Genomic DNA, 17,820 nt, shown 5'->3' on the forward strand with positions numbered 1-17,820 from the left:
CTTTGATGCCGGCCTTCAATCGCTATTTTCGCATATCGGCTATGTACTTTTGCGTTTTTCTCGAAACATCGAGGTCGGGAGTTTGTTTTTCTCTCATCGCCACTTTTCATAACTCACGAACCACCCATGATGGAACCTGGGTTGCAGCACACAGTATGCGAACTTCTTCTTTTTGCATTCTCGGTCTTTCAACACCGTCGCTCTCTCATGTTGTCTGATAAAGTTCGCTGTTCTTTCTTTTTGGGGGCGTTTATTTTGCGAAACAGCTGTGTTTGTGACATGGTTTGATATCCTTGTATGTACTCTTTGTTTTCAGGGGGGCTACTTGACTACCTATGATGAGGTGTTTTTGACGTTTGTACCAAATGGACTGGATATGGCAGGCATCCTTTGCGCAGCCGGCACCAATTGAGTTTCACATACGAAGTGACTGAAAGACGAAAGTCTTTGCAGAGCTGGGCTACGGCCACATTATTACCAGGAGATCTGGTTTTAATGAATTGATACCCTTTGAGCTTTGACCGCGTTCGGAGCGTGTCACATCCTGTTCTTTTGCGATTACCACCAGGGTTTTCTTTTAGTTTACTGTTCTTGATTTGATAACTGCCCGGTGTCTTTGGGGATAGCCATGGACTTTTATTTAGAGCCAATGCATGTTAGGTGTACTGGAGATTAAATGGGAAATTTGACAAATCACAAATGGCGTGGAAGGTATTCTGACTGGGTGCAATCTGTGGAATGAGTGATGAGGATTAACCAGTAGGCCCAAGTTGGTTGCCTTGCCTCGCCGAGTCCAACATCTCATGGAGGTTCATCTGAAATTGGGAACTATCAACATACTGACCATGTGTGTATAGTAGGTTAGATATATCTACGAGCATACGTAGGTAGATATATATATATTTCAAAGTCCTAAGAAGTGTATCTTGTAATTGTGATATATCGGATATATATTTCACTTGTATAAATGGAAATGAAAGTGCTACCTCCTGAGTCCTGATCAAAAGATCCAACTGGATATATGTTTACCACAAGTGTCCCTCTCCTATACTTTGCTACTACTGTTGAGACTATTGTCTCTTTTTTTTCTCTCTCTCTTCCATAAACAAGCTCCCGCTCCCTACATCCTTTGCCTATTTCCCAGCAGATGAGCCATAGAGATTCTTGATAGTCACATCAAACTCCTCGGGCCGCCGCCCTAATAGCTGCTCCAGGGTCGACGACACATGTGCGGTTTCTCCCGCACGAATGGCATCCCACGCAGTTGCCCAGGTCCGAGAGAGAGAGTTACATCCAAACTTTGCGGCGACCTGCGGCTGGGCAGTGTATTCATCCACAGTAACTTGGCGGATGGTCAGATTTCTACCCGCCACGGTGGAGAGTACCTTGACGGTGTCGGCGAGAGACCATTCTCGAGGCCCGGTCAGGACTACGAGCTTGTTCTTCCAAGAAAAGCTGGTTGGGTCTTGGAAGTGCTGGGCAATTAGTTTTGCTGAGGCTTCGCCTAGCTCATCGCGTTTGGCCCAGCTTATGCCGGGGCCGGAACCGTCGTGGGGGATGAGAATCTCGGTGGTGGATTCATCTTTCAAGTCCAAGAAGGCGGTGTAAATGGGGAAGGATTCGTGATAAAGACCCTCCCTAATAGATGTCCACGAGAAGCTGGGATCCTGGTCGGCGAGTTTCCGCAGATGAGCCTCGGTGTCGAGGTGGGCGCCCATGACCTCTGCCAGCGTGGTGCTCTTATCAGGCAGAGCAAAAGCGAGGGACGAGTAAAAGACATGCTTTACACCGGCTCTGTGAGCGGCGTCGAGGGCTGGAATGTGCAGTCCAGTGCGGTACTCGTGGACATGGCTGGGGTAGGAGATGAGGAACAGGGTGGTGATGCCCTGGAAAGCGGCTTCGAGTTCTGCGGGCGAAGCTTCGTATGAGGCTTGACGAAGATGGACGCCTTGGTCTTTGTAGATTTGGGGAGTCTTTTCTGGGTAGCGGCTGATGAGGACGACGTTGGAGGGGGGCACGGCTTTGAGGAGGTGGGTGTAAGTGCTGGTGCCGAGACCACCAGAGGCGGGGAAGATGCCAATGGTCGACATGGTGATGGTGATGATTTGAGTTGTATGTGCCTGATGTCAAATTGGATTCTTTGTGAAGTGGTTGAAATGGTATATGATAAGTGGTGTTATGGTGTTTAGGTATATTGAGATGCAGTTCTGTCTACTAAATGAAATCGCATGGCTACGGGATTGGCTCGGAGAATCTGTACGAATATCCATATTAATAATGTCACCGGCATTGGCTACAAAGGTACAATGACGTATGCATCAATCCGGAATTAGATGATGAAATGAAGCAAGTGTAAAGCCACAGTAAGTAACAAGACGACACTCGAGAATGAGGCTATCAAAAGACCGAGTGAAGTGACAACATCAAATGTTTACTTGGCGTTGTTTTAGGCAGTCTCCCCCTTATTTTTAGAACCTGTACGTTTTGTTTCAGTGGCGCAGATGCTGTCCGGAGCTCGCGGGCTTGGGAACGCGTATGTTGAGCCTCAGCCGAGGATTAGGCGCGAAGGGGTCACTTCTTCTCTATTGTCGTACCGAATTCAAACCACGGACCACGTATTAATTCCCTGTTCATGATCTGGCTTTTTTTGATGCAACAAGTGCATTGCGCAAGGAATTCGCTTTAGAGCTTTCTGTACGCGAGAGATTGACTCCCGGGGCATTCATCAGCCTTCCATTTTGCCCAATGCCCAGCGGTTCAGACTGCCAAGGCCAAGCGAGACACTCGATATGGATGGCGCCGATGCGGTGATGGCGAGAGGTAAGGAGAAGCTCCTATTTTGGCTGCAGATTTGGAGGAACGAAGAGCTAATGTGACAACTGTTCTTCTTGGTTAGACGCCTGGGCGTCAATTCCATCGAGCCTGCTCCATGCCGAACTCCAACGACGACGGGACCAGGGCGAGAGACCGCAGTGCGGCGGGCACAACTCGGGATGGTATGACACGGCTGCGCATGTCTTTGCGCTGCTCCTCATTCTCGTCCTGAGCACAATCGGTAAGGCTATTCACAAGATGGCTCGATAAGGGGGTTAAAGAGGAGTTTTGCTAATTCAGGGCTTTGCGCCATAGGTTGCGGCTTTCCGCTGCTATCCCGGAGAGCGACGACGGGGCATCGACAAAAGACAATCATATTCTACTGCCAGCATATCGGCACCGGCGTGCTTCTCGCCACGGCATTTGTGCACCTGCTGCCGACCGCCTTCTCATCCCTGACCGACCCATGCCTGCCGTACTTCTTCAGCCAGGGATACACTCCTTTCCCAGGGCTCATTGCCATGGTCTCCGCCATTGTCGTTGTGGGAGTCGAATCATGGCTGACCGCTCGGGGCGCAGGCCACTCACATTCGCATGCGCACGACTTCTGGGACGAGAACGACGAGGCTGAAGGGGATGCGCAAGAGTTGCACATGGCCGGCGAGGGCTTGTCTAGCAGGCGCTCGCATGTAACGGGACGACGACCGGCAAACATCTCACTCGACCACTTGGAGGCAGCAGAAGGGCTCATTGCAGGCGCCTCGCCCTTGCCTGAGTCGAGCCCCGCGTTGCAGCGGCGAAGGTCTACAGACGATGACGACCGAGAATCGGACCTGGACCTGGACCTGGCGGAACTCGATCCCGCCCCTCCCGGTGGGAGCGCTCAGAACGGTGCTTATTCTTCGCTTGCCAAGCCCAACACCCGACGTGGAGGCGAGACCTCAGATGGGAACCAGATACAGTCTCCTGAAGAGCAGAAACGTCGGATGCTGCAGTGCCTGTTGTTGGAGGCCGGCATCTTGTTCCACAGTGTGTTCATAGGAATGGCCATCTCTGTGGCTACCGGCCCGGCCTTTGTCGTCTTCTTAGTCGCTATCAGCTTCCACCAGTCGTTTGAAGGCATGGCCCTGGGCAGCCGCATCGCAGCTATACAGTTCCCCAAGGGATCCATCCGCCCCTGGCTCATGGTCCTCGCCTACGGAACCACGACGCCCATCGGCCAGGCAATCGGCCTCGTCCTGCAGAGGAAATGGGACCCGAGCAGCGCCACGGGCCTCGTGGTCGTGGGCGTCACAAACGCCATCTCGTCGGGCCTGCTGCTCTACGCGGGCCTTGTGCAGCTGCTGGCCGAGGACTTCTTGACGGAGAAGAGCTACCGCATTCTGAAGGGCAAGAAGCGCGCCCAGGCCTACTTTTCCGTCGTGGCTGGCGCTGCGCTCATGGCAGCCGTAGGAGCGTTTGCTTAGCCCTACCTTGGCCAGTGTCTTTGTGTCATTTGTGTGTGTGTATGTTTGCCCAAAAAGAGGATTCGCATCTCGCGTTGATATAGTCTACATTCTTTCTTTCTTCCCCCTTGATTGAATTCATCTATTTTATGAGCTGCCGTTTGGCGTTGGTAGGTTAGGGCGGCCAACTTTTATAGACATGGAACTTTTGTTTTAAGCATGTAGCATGTAGCATCTACTCTTTAGATACGAGGGCTTTGTCGGAGTTTTGCGAGCAAAATATATGGCATGTGTGTTCATTCACCTTGAGTCTGGTCATGCCTGATGAGGTTGTGTCAATGTAGATTCCGCAGTGAATTACGATTGTTCCTTTTGAATGTTCCATTGATCAAGTCTTTGTTTCAATGCTCGATGAACCAGGAACATAGCAGATATGATAAAAAGCCAATATGTAGGTCCCATTCACATGGCTGGAGCGTGGTTCAACGTACCATAGAAACGGCCCGAGAAACGAGGTTCAATAAGGGCTCTTCGAGATGCTCCATTTTATGGGGAGTAGCAAGTAATAAATACCCAGTTCTTCAAGTATCTGCTACTATTACCATTCTCTGCTACTATAGCTATACTTGACTAGTATTTACTATTATAGCCACATTTCTACTATGGCTACGTTTTTCTAGTATCCGCTATTACTTACGACACGTGGATACTGGATGGCAAAATAGGGGTGCTGAATACCTAGTAGGCAATCCCATTGTATAGCGGAGGTAGACATTTCATGGAGAATTAAAACACAAAAATGGGGCGAGGCCGCTCTTTTGGCTTTTCATCACGGAGGCTTGATATCCGTGTAGTGATGGAGCTTGACAGTCGTCTTTGGCATGAACAAAACACACAAAGACATTACAGTATATCCTTCACCCCTTTCTCTCATCTGTATAGCATCATCGTTCACACACGTTCAAAGCTTCGACACTCAGATGAACAAGCCAATGAAGATGAGTATAAAAGGAAGATGCTACCGTGATTTAGAGCCTCGTCCCTTGGAAACCTTCTCTGATAAGCTGCTGTGCACCGGAAAAACCTTAAGGGAAAGTGGCATATATAGAACTTCTACCTATCCAGTGGCTTTTTTTTTCCCCCAAGGAGAGAGAGATTTATATTCTAAGATACCAGCTGACCTGCAAAGCCGTTTCTTATATTAAAGGACGCTGAGATGGGTTCATGTTTTTCTGCCCCTGAGCCTTCGCCGCGGCGACGGCGGAAGCATACACGATCGTAAGTATCACCTAAGAGGAATAATAATTGTTTAATACTTACTCTAGCTGTAATATGAATATTTGTGCTAAGAATTTCTAGTCGTCCCAGGTGTGTCCCAGGTGTTCAATATGACTTCTACTATTCCACTCGAGATGGCGAAACGGTCTTGGTTCGGGAACCGATTGAGCAGCCTCAACCCAGGTGCAACCCTCGATGCCCCGAACATTGCGAGACCACGACGGTTTCTGTTTCAATGAATGTGAGTCCTCCAACTGAATCTCGAGATAGGCCCCGCGAGGACGCAGAGCATAAGAGAAGAAGTCTCAACATGAAGAAGAAGAGGTCGAGTCGCAACAAATCGAGTCGCCACAAAAAGAAGAAGAGAAGCCATCACCGAAGCAGCAGACGGGGCAGCCGCCAGTGTAAGCAATCACTTATCCTCCATCCCAATGTAATTCCGAAGCGAGGGAAAGAAAGACAGCTAACGATATCTCGCCCAAAGATACTGAAACCGAGGCCACCAGTGGTTGGACTGCAGACGACGACGACAACCGCTACCAGGTTGCGCTTTGGATCGGCGAGTCCTCCCGGACACGCGGCGGCACAAACTCTCCACAAGAAGGCGGCTCTGGTGCCCGCGAGGCTGCGGTAGAGGAGGATAATGTTTCTTCTCCCGGTGAAGAGGACGGTGACGAGACTCCGGCTCCAGGGAGCTCCAAGAAGCCGCAGAGTACTAAATAGACTTAACTGCCTAGTTAAACCTATTTCGAATCGGTGATCAGCTGGTTCAAGGGTCAGAATGAGATTTAATAAATGTTTTATAGCCAATGATTGATTCCACCAACAACGAAAGCTTGGCCCCTTATTCGCTCCAAGAGCTGAACAAAGTCGGCAATACAATTGTATCTGCTGTGCCTTTGTGCGAGTGTACCATGAATCAGATGAAAAGACACAATCGGTGAAAGGAGCAAAAGATGCGGATTTGGCACAAATTGATGCAGATTCCTGTCAATAAAGCGTCACCAGGCCATGACAGCTGCCAGCGTTGGAGTGGTACAAGTGGCCGTTGTTTGTCCTGCCTTTGCTTGCTCGCCTGCCGAACCACCAGTTTTTTCTTCTTTTTCTTGTTTCTTTTTCCTTTGCAAAGAGAGATACGAGACGTTTCTTCATCTCAACGTTTTGCAAAGATCTTCATCTTACTCCAAAAGCCTCGCATTCAGAGATCTGCGCCTCGTTCATCACCACCCCCTGGTTTCCAAAATGGGCTGCTGCTTTTCCAGTCAAGCATCGAGTGCCGCATCTCACGGCGAGAACCAACGGCCTGTTACTCCTCCACAGCAGTAAGCTTAACTGATAGCCTTTGTCTCAGCCCTTTTTCGGCAGCTTTTGCGAACGCTAACCGTGATAGAATCTCACATGAACAAGGAGACACCACCTTGCCGGAAGCTATCGTTGCGACAACACCAATCGCTGCCCCCATCGCGATATCAGGAGTTGAGCAAGGGGCCGCCATTATCGACGCCATCACTCCAAACGAAGCAGGCCCAAGTTCATCAGAGTCTCGGCGTTCAGAATCGTCGGCTTCACGGCACATTATTCTCGAGCCAACGGTTTACGTCCCTCCATCGCGGACAAACGACGTTGCGGAACTTGACGTGACGCCTATCCAATCTGCTGAGTCTGGCGATAATCATGTGAAGAATACATCTTCGTCAAGTTCCAGCTCAAGCTCGAGTTCAGGGTCTGGTCGCGGCTCAGGTTCTAAATCGAGCCAGTGAGAGCAGTGACTATAACTATGGAAGGCAAAAGGTGTATTGGATGCGTGTAGTTTCAGAATATCTGATCCAGAATATCTGAGAGGTTCATGGTGGTTGTGCGTAGAGGGAAAAGGGAGGCATAGTCTGCCTCACAATCAGCCTTTTCTTTCTTCTCAATGGATGGTTGTACGAGGCGTTGGAGACATGTCGGTGTCATGGTCAAGCCTCTGTCTAAGGCAGTGAGGTTGGACAGTCAACGGTTTGGTGTGCTTTGGTAGTAGTTGGTAACGGATAAATTGACATTTCAGCCGTTGGATGTTCCCGTTGTTTGTAACCATCTTTTCACGCACAAACTGCATATGTCAAAGGAATCCTGGGTTCATACAAGTGTTGGGCAATACAAAGGAACAAGATCAAAAGAAGCGGTAGAGAAATATTGTACTACTATAAGGTACCTCCAATTAAGTGACTACCTTAAACGGGATGGAATGTAAACAGACGGCATCTAGAAAGTAAATAGAAGCCTGTCATATGCAACTGCAACCTCGTTTTTTTATTTACAGAAACTCGTGATGTGCTCCTTCCGCCAAGCCAGCCACTTCTCTTTCATCTGGCCACTTTTCGGAAAACTTGCTCAAACGCTCTCAAACACATCAAAGCATTGGACCAACAGAAATTTTCTCTTTCTCGCTCCATCTCTGCCCTAGAGCATCAATTCCCTCCCGCCACAATGAACATTCAGGCGGCAGCTGCCGAGCAGATTAAGCAGCTGGAGGTAGCACCTCTAGCCTTCAGCGCTTCCTTACAGTTGCTCCAGTTGCCTTTTCGCTCTGAATCTGTGCATCAGCTGCCCCTATTCATGCTGTGCTCCCACGATAAGCGATTGAGGTGATCAATGCGCTGGCCCTATAAATACCACTTCTCCAGCCAGCCTGCGGTGCCTGTTTGTTTCAGCATCATCCATCATCTGTTTTGGTGGTTTCGAGGCCAACTTTCAGGTTCAACGCCCTCTCTCTCGTCTTCATCATACGAAAGCTTCTTCTTCTTCTTCTTCTTCCTCCCTTGGACGATACGCAGCTCATCGAGCCTGAAGCAGTCATGGATATGGACATGGGCATGTCGTCTACCACCACGGCCGCCAGCGCCACTCCCACCGGCGGCATGGATCACGACATGGGAATGGGAATGGGACCGGCAGGCATGTGCAAGATCTCTGTAAGAAACTTCCTAAAAAACTGCAAGTATGCGGCAACAAGAGCTGACTCTCCGTCATAGATGCTTTGGAACTGGAACGTCATGGACACCTGCTTCATTTCCAAGAGCTGGCAAATCACGTCCAAGGGCATGTTTGCGGGTTCCTGCATCGGCGTTGTCCTCCTCGTTATCGCCCTGGAGTTTCTCCGTCGCCTGTCCAAGGAATATGACCGCCTCCTGATCAAGCAGCACGTCGCCAAGTTTCGGGACGCTTCAGCTCCTGCCGTGGTCGCAGCCCCAGCCGCAAACACGGCCGTCAAGGCGGGCGGCGAGTCGGTCAACAGTCAGGATGTAACTCGAGCCGCCGGTAATGCCATGCCACCCTTCCGCCCAAACGTGCTCCAGCAGGCCGCACGTGCGTTACTGCACATGGTTCAGTTTGCCATTGCATACTTTGTCATGTTGTTGGCCATGTACTACAACGGGTACTTCATCATCTGCATCTTCATCGGTGCCTATATTGGCGCTTTTGTCTTCCAATGGGAGACTCTGACTGTCGTGTAAGCCAGCCATGCCAGCCATGAAGGCATAGCAAACTCACGGCTTGTTTTGTATGTGTACTGACCTGTCGGCAGCTCTGATAATACTAGTGCTGCAAACAACCCTACCGTCTGTTGCGGTTAAGGGGTGGATTGCTGCATTCCCATGCGCCGACTTGGACGACAAGCAACAAGGGACGCATCTAGCGGGCATGGCATGGTATGTTTGTGGAAAATGGCTATGGTAAATCAGGGAGGGCAACGCTAGTTTGGCAAAATGTAATAGACATCATTCCAGCATACACCGTAGACGTGTAGCTAAAGGGTTAGGAAAAATACACCAATGGAAACATTAATGCATGAAATGGGCTGCTTTCATTTGTGAGACGAAATCTGGTGGTGAGAACCTCTTTGAAGATGGAGCGTATTCGGTATACAATAGTTGTTCTAAGGGCAAACTGTATAACCATAGGACTGCCTTGGCATCTGGCTTTCCAAGTATCTGCTACCGTTACTGTTATTACTTTGTTCTAGTGGACAGTATTATCAGGTACTAATTCTATAGTAGTACCCATTTACTGATGTCATCTTCACTTGGTTCGAATGCTTGTCACTAATGGTATGGAGTTCTTACATCTGCTCCATGCTATGGCAACAACCTTTTCGCAATACCCACCCATTAAGTTGTCACCATCTGCTATTATTGCTGCTGCTTCTAGTATCTGCCGATATTACTACTATTATCAAATGAAGCTGGGATACCATATCCTGGCCAGTGTTTCATTTGTTGATGTCTTCAAGCTACGTCTACCGGGTATCCCACCACCCACCTCATCCCACAACTCACTGTGTTAAACTTAACACTTCACGACAAATTGCACTGTGCGGACCCCCCTTTAAACACAGACAAAATCACCTCACCTCAGCCTTACCTTGACTTGCTTGACTTCAGCCTGTCAGACTGGCTTATTAATCGGATGTTGACGCCGCAATTCCGGACTTGTTTCTGCGTGATATCTCCGTAGCGCCACTTGTAGCAGCCCCTGCAGCAAATTAGCACCAGACTACAGCACTCGCCTCATCTGTCTAGTGGATGGCCCTCGCTAGCACCGGCTACCGCAGCTTCTGTACGAATGCTAGAAGCTGGGGAGTACTAACGCTCCAGCCTGCCTGCTCGTATTAACATTAGGTACCCCCCGTATTGTCTGCATTAGTAAACTCCCGTCTTCATCCAACTACCATTGATCCTATCCTGACCAGCATCGACGATATCGCAACAAATCGCAGCAATTGCAATTCTCGATCCCAGGGTGACTAATCGCAAACAGTCCACGGCCAAGAGGGCGCAATTGCTCTGCGCAGCATGTCCTCCATCAAGCATCTGCTGTCGTCCAAGGTGCGGTCGCAATCCGGCTGCTACACCTGTAGGCTGCGTCGCAAGAAGTGCGATGAGCGTCGCCCCGAGTGTTCGGGATGCGCCGCCCTGGAAATCACATGTCATTTCGGCGACATCAAGCCCGACTGGATGGATGGCGGGCCCAAGCAGAAGGAGATGGCCGAGTTTGTCAAGGCCCAGGTCAAGAAGCAGGCCAGCCAGCGGCGAGACCGCAAGTACCTCGACATGCTGGAGTCGGGCACCCGCAAGGTGAGCCTCAGCGACGACCCCAAGACGGATGTCGAGCGAGGCTATTCCGCGTCGGCGCCGTCCACAAAGGAGTCGCCCAATAGCCACGGCTCCGGTAGTACTGCTGCCACGTCGCCGCCGGAGATGCCATGGCATAGCCAGGCCTTCATGGGCAACTCCGACGACCAGGCGGAATTCGACCGGTCCGCCGACATTCACTACGCGTGCATGTATCTGGACTACGTCTTTCCGCATCTGTTCCCTCACTATCGCCCTCACATCCTGGTGGGTGGCCGCGGCTGGGTGCTGGATGCGCTGCAGTCCAACAACAAGTCGCTCTACCACATCACCGTGTCTCTGGCATCGTACTATTTCGCCCTGATCCTCAACAATGGAGAGCCGGAACATGAGGAATGCATGAATAAGATGAACCAGAACCTGCAGAGCCAAATGGAGCTGGGCCTGCGCGAGCTGCAGAGGGAGGTCAGCTCGCTGCACAGCCGTAAAATGGACCCGCGCGAGGGCTTGGTCGTCATGGAGAGCATCATCCAGCTGCTCATCTTTGAAGTCGCCATGGGCAACCGTGAAAACTGGAAGCTCCATCTCGATGCTGCCATTGCGCTATTCCGCCAGATCCTCCCGAGCGCCGATGGCTGGGAGGAAATGCTACATGGCCTCGTCAACCATCGCTGGCCACCGCTAGAAATGGGCATGAAGCGGCCCTGGAGCACCAGCCAAGCCGCCTGCAGATTCTTTACGGCCAACCTGCTCTACATTGATGTGATGTCGAGCGTCTCTCTTGGATGCCCCCCTCGGCTGTACAACTATCAAAACACAATCATACCCTCGTGTAAGACGACGGAATGGAGCCCCTGCACCATGGGAGAAGGACCTCTCCGCATGGAAGAGTTTCGTGGGCTGCACAACTGGGTTCTCCAGGTTATTGGCGATATAGCGTCTCTTCACTCATGGAAGAAAGCGCAGAGCTTAGCCGGCTCTTTATCCATCAATGAGCTATTGAATCGTGGAACGATACTCTTAGACGCCATCAAGGGGGGGATCATGGCCATCCAAACAACATGCCCGCCACCCGACACGGTTGCCACCGTCATCTCGGTACCAGTCCTCGGTGAGCAGCCATCATACGCGATGCACAACACCATCTGGCTCAACGCAGCCTTGATCTACCTCAACACAGTCCTCGCCGGTTGGCAACCCTCATGCCCGGAAATCAGTACTGCCGTGGCCAACACCACCGAAATGCTGTTTAACCTACCAAGAGGAACCTGTCTAGGAGCACTGGCTTGGCCTCTTTGCGTGGCCGGCTGTCTAGCACCCCCAGAGGATGAAGCCAAATACAGGAGCATAGTAGCCCGGCTCGGTGGGCTGCAGCTATTTGGTTCACTCAGGGAAGGCATGTGCATCATGGAGCGGGTCTGGGCCCAGCGACCTCTGGACGAGAGCTGGGACGTTGCCCAGTGCATGAACATTCTGGGGCATGGAGTTGTGTTGCTATGATACCCTTCCTGACAGTCCGGCGGTGCCTTTTTTCTCGACGGCTGCGTGGCCACCAAGGCTTGTTTTTTTAATCACGTTACTGCTTGGTTTTGCATGTGCCATGTTTGTATATTCCATATATGAGAATCTATCGGTGAACTTAATTTCCAACTACCGAATACATGTATTAAGAGGTTTTTCATTTGATTTTCCTTTTTTCCCCGCCAAGGTGGCAATTGCCCAATGCAAAACATGTGCTGATTCTGATCCACACGCTGGGTGTGTGCTGTATAACCAAACCACCCCTTTTCCAGACATTAAGTTTTAATTTTATTATATGCAGTCGAACCAGAGAAAAACTCTATCCAGATTTCCCTCCTACCAACGTCTGTCTCTTCTCCATTAATCCCAAGTCCCACCAGCCGCTTATGTGCTGCAGAAGCGTCTTGCGCTTCGTTTTGCTCGTCGCCGACATGGGACTCGCGAGAGGCACATTGAGATGAGACGACGGGGGAGACGGAGGCATTGGTGGAACTGGTGGAACCGGCGACCTTTGAGTGATGTAGGCGGCCGGCAGTGGTGGTAGCGGCGGCATCTCCTCAACAGGATGCCTGACTCTACGCTTCGTCTTTTTCGCTGCCGCGGGAGGCGGGGGGAAGTAAGGATGGCGGTCGTTGTTGAACAGCGGGACGGGGACGTTCATGTCGAGGTCCTCGTCGCCGTCATACAGTGACCGCCCGTCCTGGTGCTGTGTCCTCGACATGGCCATTGTCCCAAGGCTGCGGGCCTTGTGCAGGACATTTGGCGTCGGAGGCACCCCCGAGAAGCCATCTTCGCGGCAGCCGTACCCTCATTCGAGGTCCATCGGCTTGCGGCTTGCCGGACGGTCTGCGCCTCCCTTGACGCGCTTCCACAGGCAGATTGCGGCGACGGCGGACATGAAGAAGAGGATGGAGGTTGCGATGGACAGGCCCCAGATGGCCTTGATTTCATAGCACGACGTCTTGCTGGGATCGACCCATTCGAATGTATTGGATGAAGAGTGCTTGACGTTGGCGAAGAGCGAGTAGATGAAGTTGCCTGTGTTGCCCTTTTTGGGGAACGCGCTGCAGTTGAGGTAGCTCACGGGCCTGCCGAGGACACAGGCTACGATGATGGAGGCGATGAAGCAGAGGGTGTCTGCTGCGGTGGCGACGAGGAGGGGGAGCATGTGATCCCAGTAGAGGATGTAGCTGATGAGGATGTATACCGTAGCCAGACAGGCCTGCGTATCACGGTTGGGTTAGCTGGCTATTCAAGATCCCCTAATAGAGAAATATATGCGAAAAAGAAACAACTCACAACAACCAGTGTGCCAACCAGGGCAGAAGGGGTAGAGAAATCACTCGAGACCAGCTCCGCAACAAAGTTGCTCGTGAGGCCAATGATGGAGACGAGCGAAACTGCCTGCAGAAGCCTCATCGTGGTGAACATTGCGCCCAGCGCGCCAAAGGCCGGCGGAGAGCCCATCTTGGCGGGAAGTGTTTTGAGTGAGAGCTTGGGGCGTGTGGTATTGACGGTCTTGAGGGGGAGATGCTTTGAGTATTGGGGGATGGGAGATGGGGGTTTGGTGAAGGGCTGAATTTTGGCGGGTTCGACCGATGACGGTCGAGGTAACGAGAGTAGATATATATTGGATTCGTGTGTGGGTTTCTTGAGATGAGATTTGAAATGAGATGTTTGAGAAATAAGCACGAGATGATAAAGAAAGTCGTTAATTCTTTGATGTAGGACGTGAGCCTGTTCAGTTCATAAGACACAATGAATGAGAAACAATGACAAGGAGAGATGGACAATAAGGAAATAAGGGAAAACAAATAAAGAAAAAGAAAGAACTAAGGAAAGGGAAAGTTTGGGATGGTCTCGTAGGATGAAAGAAGAGAAGTCCAATCGAGGACTCAAGCAACTCTTTTATAAACCACATCTACTACTGCACGCACACCATCGCGATCAGGATCAGATCGGGGGGCCACGAACAGGCGCGGCCAAGCGAGACGAAATAGCCGCGCCATGTTTCAGGTCCCGACAATCATCCCATATTCACGCCTCAAAAGAAACCAAAAACACAAGCAAAACCACAAGAAAAGAGGATCATACCGAGCGTGGCATGTTTTTTTTTTTTAAGCGCCGGCATGGATCCCCGGCAGCCGGAGGATCGCGCCCCACATACCCGACGATTGGCCCGGAGCGCTCCGTCAGCCCCCCTTGTCCAAGATGTTCCAAGATTTCGCAAGTGAGGCTCGGCTTGGTTTCAAACAAAAAAAAAGAGAGGCGGTTACATGATGGGCCGCATGGTTTTTTCCTTGGACCGGAGATATTTTTTGAAAATAGAAAACAAGCGGGAAAATAGCCAGCCAACCAAGTGGAGGACAGAAAACCGAGACCGAGAAGCGTTGAATGATATACCTGTTCTTCAAGTATCTGCTACTATAGCTATATTCCTTTAATAGCTGCTACTACATCTATATTCCTTTAATAGCTGCTACTATATCTATGTTCTTCTAGTAACTGTTGGTATAGTTATATATTTCCAGTATTATCTAGTTTACGGTCTCGCTTTTTCTGACCTCCACTTGCCAACGCACTCTTCGTCGGCAAGGTGGCCCGGATTTCCACGGTGTAAGAAGGTGTGTCTAGGTGAAACACGAATGGCGAGACTATGCGCCGAGCAAAAACCTGTTTTTCTTTTAGTTTTTACGTCGGTGTACTATTTGTGTGTGTGTTCTTTGGCATTCACGGCTGGGATTCCCCCTATTTGGTTGCTTCCACCCGGTGTTTCTTCGTGAATTCATCAACATGCGCGCCCTTAACGCCTATCTAAGATCCCAACATGGCAAAATGCTGCATCCTCATCGCTCGCATTTTATGGCCTTGAACCCTATATGTACTTTTTGATACAGATGTTCCAGCCACTACAGTTATTATTTTAGACCCCTTCCTATCATCTTTGCCCAACGCAACCACACCTACACACACATACACACACACACACTCTCTCTCTGCCTCTCTACTTTAATGGATCTCCTTATCCAAGTAAATCTCCAGAGGCGGAGCCAGAGCCCCCTTGTGGAGCCGCAGGTGCAGGCGCTCCCCAGATGCCGGCACTGCTCTTCTCCTTGGCCAATTGGCCCAGCGCTGGGCCGGCCGTGGGAGTGCTGGGCTTTTTGATGCCGACACTGGCCTTGCCCCAGAGAGCACCAAAGGCGTCGCCGCCGCCAGCAGCAGCAGCTTTGCCGTTGGACTTGCTGGCGGGCTGCAGACCGGAAGTCGGCGTCATGGATGAGACTGAACCCCCTGTCGCCTGAGCCTGGACAGTGCCAAAGTAGTTTGGTCCTGTGGGCTGGTAGCCAGTGGACTTGGCGGGCTGCATTGGCGCACTGAACGCCGAGGCAGCAGCAGGCGTCGGGTTGGTGCTGCTGGCTGGGGAGATGGAAGCGATGTTGACCATCTGGCTGATGCCGGCCTGCTGAGGAGCCGACAGCGGCTTGGGGGCAGCGAATTGAGTGCTGGAGTAGTTGGGTGAGGTGGGGGAGAGAGGCTGCGAGAAGCCCGCTGAGATTGGCGATAGAGGCTGGGCCGCTGGCGCTGAGGGTGCTGCTGCCGGTGCCGCCGATTGGAAGTCGTCAAACTCATCATCGTCGTCGTTGGCGGCCGTGTTGGCGCTGGTAAAGTTGCCAAAGCCAGAGCTGCTTGGTGCGGCTACAGGAGCAGCCTGAGCAGGCTCATCAAATGAGAAGAGGTCGACCTCAGGCTCCTTCTGCTTGGGAGGCGGCGCTGTTGCTTTCTTGGCCGGGGAGCGCTCTGAAGCCCGTGGGGGCCGAGAGCTGGCGGCGGGCCGCTCGCCCTCGTCAAACTCATCGTACTCCTCGAATCTCTCTGACCGGTTCTGGGTATCGCGGAAGTCGCTTGCCTGGCCACCGAAGCCGCCGCCATCGCCATATACGCCGCCGGAATAGCCTCCGTATTCTGTAGGGCCGCCGCCACCCCCGCCATAGCTGGACTCGTTGCCGAAGCCGCCAAAGCGACCGCTGCTGCCGCTTGAGAAGCCGCCGCTTGAGAAACCGCCGCCCATGCCTCCCTCCACGCCGGTATACTTGTTCTTCGTTACTCGGGCCTTTTTGCGCTCTGAGCGGATGCGATCCACGTCGCCCAAGAGCTCGGCGAGTTCCTTGGCTCGGTTTCGAACGTTGATGCCTTGGTCCTTTCCATTCTGGTCAATGAAGTGAAACTGACGCAGCATCTTCAGGAGAGTAATGTGTCCACGCGCATCGTCAATGACGCGCTCCGACCCATGCTTGATGAGGAACTCGAGCAGCTGCAGACTCTTGTAGATTTGGCGCCACTCCTCGGCGGCCTTTTCCGTGAATCGCCGGTAGATCATGGGCATAATCTCATTAAGCTGTTGGCTACATGGGAGTTAGCCTCGTGTCACCTCGTGCCAGGAACAAAAGAACAAAAGAACAAAACCCCGCGTATCCGAAGGGCAGTGCGTGCGTACTAGTTGAATGTGCCATTGGCAATCTCCTGCATCAGGGTCGACGAAGCTCCCCAGGGCTCGTTGTTTGTTGCCTCTCGCACCTGACGCGCCACATGTTAGCAAACATCCCGAGATTCACTCATTTGCCACGGCCGCCGCCATTGAGATTGGCATTGGCATTGGCATTGTCAGAGCGCACCTTTGCCTCCATCTCCGTGTAGTTCATGACGGCTAGTGTCCGCTCGCGTTAGCATCAATCGGCCTCCTGGGAATTGCTTCCTGGGCAAGCGAAGACGGCGTACCATTTTGCGCCTTCCGAAACCCGGCCTTGAGATCATACAAGGTCAGGTTCGACACGGTGTTCTTCAAGTCGTTGAAATCCATTTTGGGCGAGAATCGATGCGGCGACGATGGCGAGGAGAAGTTGCAAGTCGGGATTCAAGAGCCAAACCGGGTGACGAGACTCTGGCAATTTCCACGGTGTCGCCGAGCCTGAACAACTGGACACAAGCGCTTTGGGGGGAGTCTCCACTGGAACTGACAGTGGCTAAGACGTAAAGAGAGACGCTACAGTCACGTGATGTGAAGCGGACATTATGAGGCACCGAGTATTCAACTTATACTGTGGCAGCAGTGGAAGAAAGCATTGTCCATAGCACCTTAGACGAGATGTGAAGTTGAAGCTTACAGCATCGTAGTGAGTAGATACGAAGTACATGGATTAGATTTTTTTGCAGGATTCGCTTAACATGTACCCTGTCCATCCAGCTCTATCTGTGCTCGTGTTTGCTTTTTTTTTTTTTTTTCCTTTGATCGATTCGATGGGCATTTCCCCTTCTGACAAATAACCGCCCGCTTCACCGACTTTGGCATTTGCTGGCTAACATCCCTCTATGTACTCTTACTAACCCAACGCCAGCTCTCTCTACGTACTACAACGTGTAACCTGAGACTTCAGGCCAGAATACCAGCGCAGGGGTACGGCCACTTCGTACCTCACCTACTGACATCACCCAAAACTTTTCATTTTCCTGCGAGCTATCCCATCAACCCCGGTCTCCAAGTTGCCTCCTGCTGCATAGATTCACTGCCCATTGTAAACATTGTTTTTGGCCTCAAGCTCAAGGTATGCTGCACCCGTTTCATTGCTGTCAGTTTTCCTTTTGTGTTTTGT

At 51.5% G+C, this 17,820-nt stretch overlaps 8 protein-coding genes across 8 annotated transcripts; 5 read left to right on the plus strand and 3 right to left on the minus strand.

Moving 5' to 3' along the window:
- Positions 1-1,133: 1,133 nt before the first annotated feature.
- Positions 1,134-2,090, minus strand: M431DRAFT_82940 (hypothetical protein; the record flags this gene model as incomplete). Its single annotated transcript, XM_024923241.1, has 1 exon — positions 1,134-2,090. The coding sequence occupies one exon, from the start codon at positions 2,088-2,090 to the stop codon at positions 1,134-1,136; it is 957 nt and encodes a 318-aa protein (XP_024774985.1).
- Positions 2,091-2,429: 339 nt separating this feature from the next.
- M431DRAFT_15744 (hypothetical protein) lies at positions 2,430-4,588 on the plus strand. Its single transcript, XM_024912973.1, has 3 exons — positions 2,430-2,820; positions 2,897-3,055; positions 3,130-4,588. Exons 1-3 carry the CDS (start codon positions 2,790-2,792, stop codon positions 4,278-4,280), a joined length of 1,341 nt encoding a protein of 446 aa, XP_024774986.1. The 5' UTR covers positions 2,430-2,789; the 3' UTR covers positions 4,281-4,588.
- An 887-nt stretch (positions 4,589-5,475) lies between these two features.
- On the plus strand, positions 5,476-6,260 carry M431DRAFT_84044 (hypothetical protein; the record flags this gene model as incomplete). Its single annotated transcript, XM_024923387.1, has 3 exons — positions 5,476-5,537; positions 5,784-5,941; positions 6,001-6,260. 3 exons carry the CDS (start codon positions 5,476-5,478, stop codon positions 6,258-6,260), a joined length of 480 nt encoding a protein of 159 aa, XP_024774987.1.
- Positions 6,261-6,779: 519 nt separating this feature from the next.
- M431DRAFT_83356 (hypothetical protein) lies at positions 6,780-7,297 on the plus strand (the record flags this gene model as incomplete). Its single annotated transcript, XM_024923302.1, has 2 exons — positions 6,780-6,859; positions 6,928-7,297. 2 exons carry the CDS (start codon positions 6,780-6,782, stop codon positions 7,295-7,297), a joined length of 450 nt encoding a protein of 149 aa, XP_024774988.1.
- A 1,095-nt stretch (positions 7,298-8,392) lies between these two features.
- M431DRAFT_83995 (hypothetical protein) lies at positions 8,393-9,154 on the plus strand (the record flags this gene model as incomplete). Its single annotated transcript, XM_024923379.1, has 3 exons — positions 8,393-8,491; positions 8,552-9,030; positions 9,106-9,154. The coding sequence occupies 3 exons, from the start codon at positions 8,393-8,395 to the stop codon at positions 9,152-9,154; spliced, it is 627 nt and encodes a 208-aa protein (XP_024774989.1).
- Positions 9,155-10,372: 1,218 nt separating this feature from the next.
- On the plus strand, positions 10,373-12,151 carry M431DRAFT_480857 (hypothetical protein; the record flags this gene model as incomplete). Its single annotated transcript, XM_024915906.1, has 1 exon — positions 10,373-12,151. One exon carries the CDS (start codon positions 10,373-10,375, stop codon positions 12,149-12,151), a length of 1,779 nt encoding a protein of 592 aa, XP_024774990.1.
- Positions 12,152-12,186: 35 nt separating this feature from the next.
- M431DRAFT_551952 (hypothetical protein) lies at positions 12,187-13,639 on the minus strand (the record flags this gene model as incomplete). Its single annotated transcript, XM_024921359.1, has 3 exons — positions 12,187-12,979; positions 13,025-13,394; positions 13,472-13,639. 3 exons carry the CDS (start codon positions 13,637-13,639, stop codon positions 12,492-12,494), a joined length of 1,026 nt encoding a protein of 341 aa, XP_024774991.1. The 3' UTR covers positions 12,187-12,491.
- Positions 13,640-14,856: 1,217 nt separating this feature from the next.
- M431DRAFT_397944 (hypothetical protein) lies at positions 14,857-17,111 on the minus strand. Its single transcript, XM_024914849.1, has 4 exons — positions 16,949-17,111; positions 16,846-16,877; positions 16,668-16,747; positions 14,857-16,575 (listed from the first exon to the last, which is right to left on the minus strand). The coding sequence occupies exons 1-4, from the start codon at positions 17,028-17,030 to the stop codon at positions 15,195-15,197; spliced, it is 1,575 nt and encodes a 524-aa protein (XP_024774992.1). The 5' UTR covers positions 17,031-17,111; the 3' UTR covers positions 14,857-15,194.
- Positions 17,112-17,820: the final 709 nt, after the last annotated feature.

This window comes from Trichoderma harzianum, assembly GCF_003025095.1.
Source record: "Trichoderma harzianum CBS 226.95 unplaced genomic scaffold M431scaffold_5, whole genome shotgun sequence".
NCBI classification, from domain to species: domain Eukaryota; kingdom Fungi; phylum Ascomycota; class Sordariomycetes; order Hypocreales; family Hypocreaceae; genus Trichoderma; species Trichoderma harzianum.

What these genes read in the sequence shown, in the direction of transcription:
- M431DRAFT_15744 (XM_024912973.1), top strand. Translation starts at nt 2,790, where the DNA reads ATGGATGGCGCCGATGCGGTGATGGCGAGAG. An exon ending in CGATGCGGTGATGGCGAGAG is followed by an intron (nt 2,821 to 2,896) that starts GTAAGGAGAAGC and finishes CTTCTTGGTTAG; the next exon opens with ACGCCTGGGCGTCAATTCCA. An exon ending in TCTCGTCCTGAGCACAATCG is followed by an intron (nt 3,056 to 3,129) that starts GTAAGGCTATTC and finishes TTTGCGCCATAG; the next exon opens with GTTGCGGCTTTCCGCTGCTA.
- M431DRAFT_397944 (XM_024914849.1), bottom strand. Translation starts at nt 17,030, where the DNA reads ATGGATTTCAACGACTTGAAGAACACCGTGTCGAACCTGACCTTGTAT. An exon ending in GTTTCGGAAGGCGCAAAATG is followed by an intron (nt 16,878 to 16,948) that starts GTACGCCGTCTT and finishes AGCGGACACTAG; the next exon opens with CCGTCATGAACTACACGGAG. An exon ending in ACACGGAGATGGAGGCAAAG is followed by an intron (nt 16,748 to 16,845) that starts GTGCGCTCTGAC and finishes GTGGCGCGTCAG; the next exon opens with GTGCGAGAGGCAACAAACAA.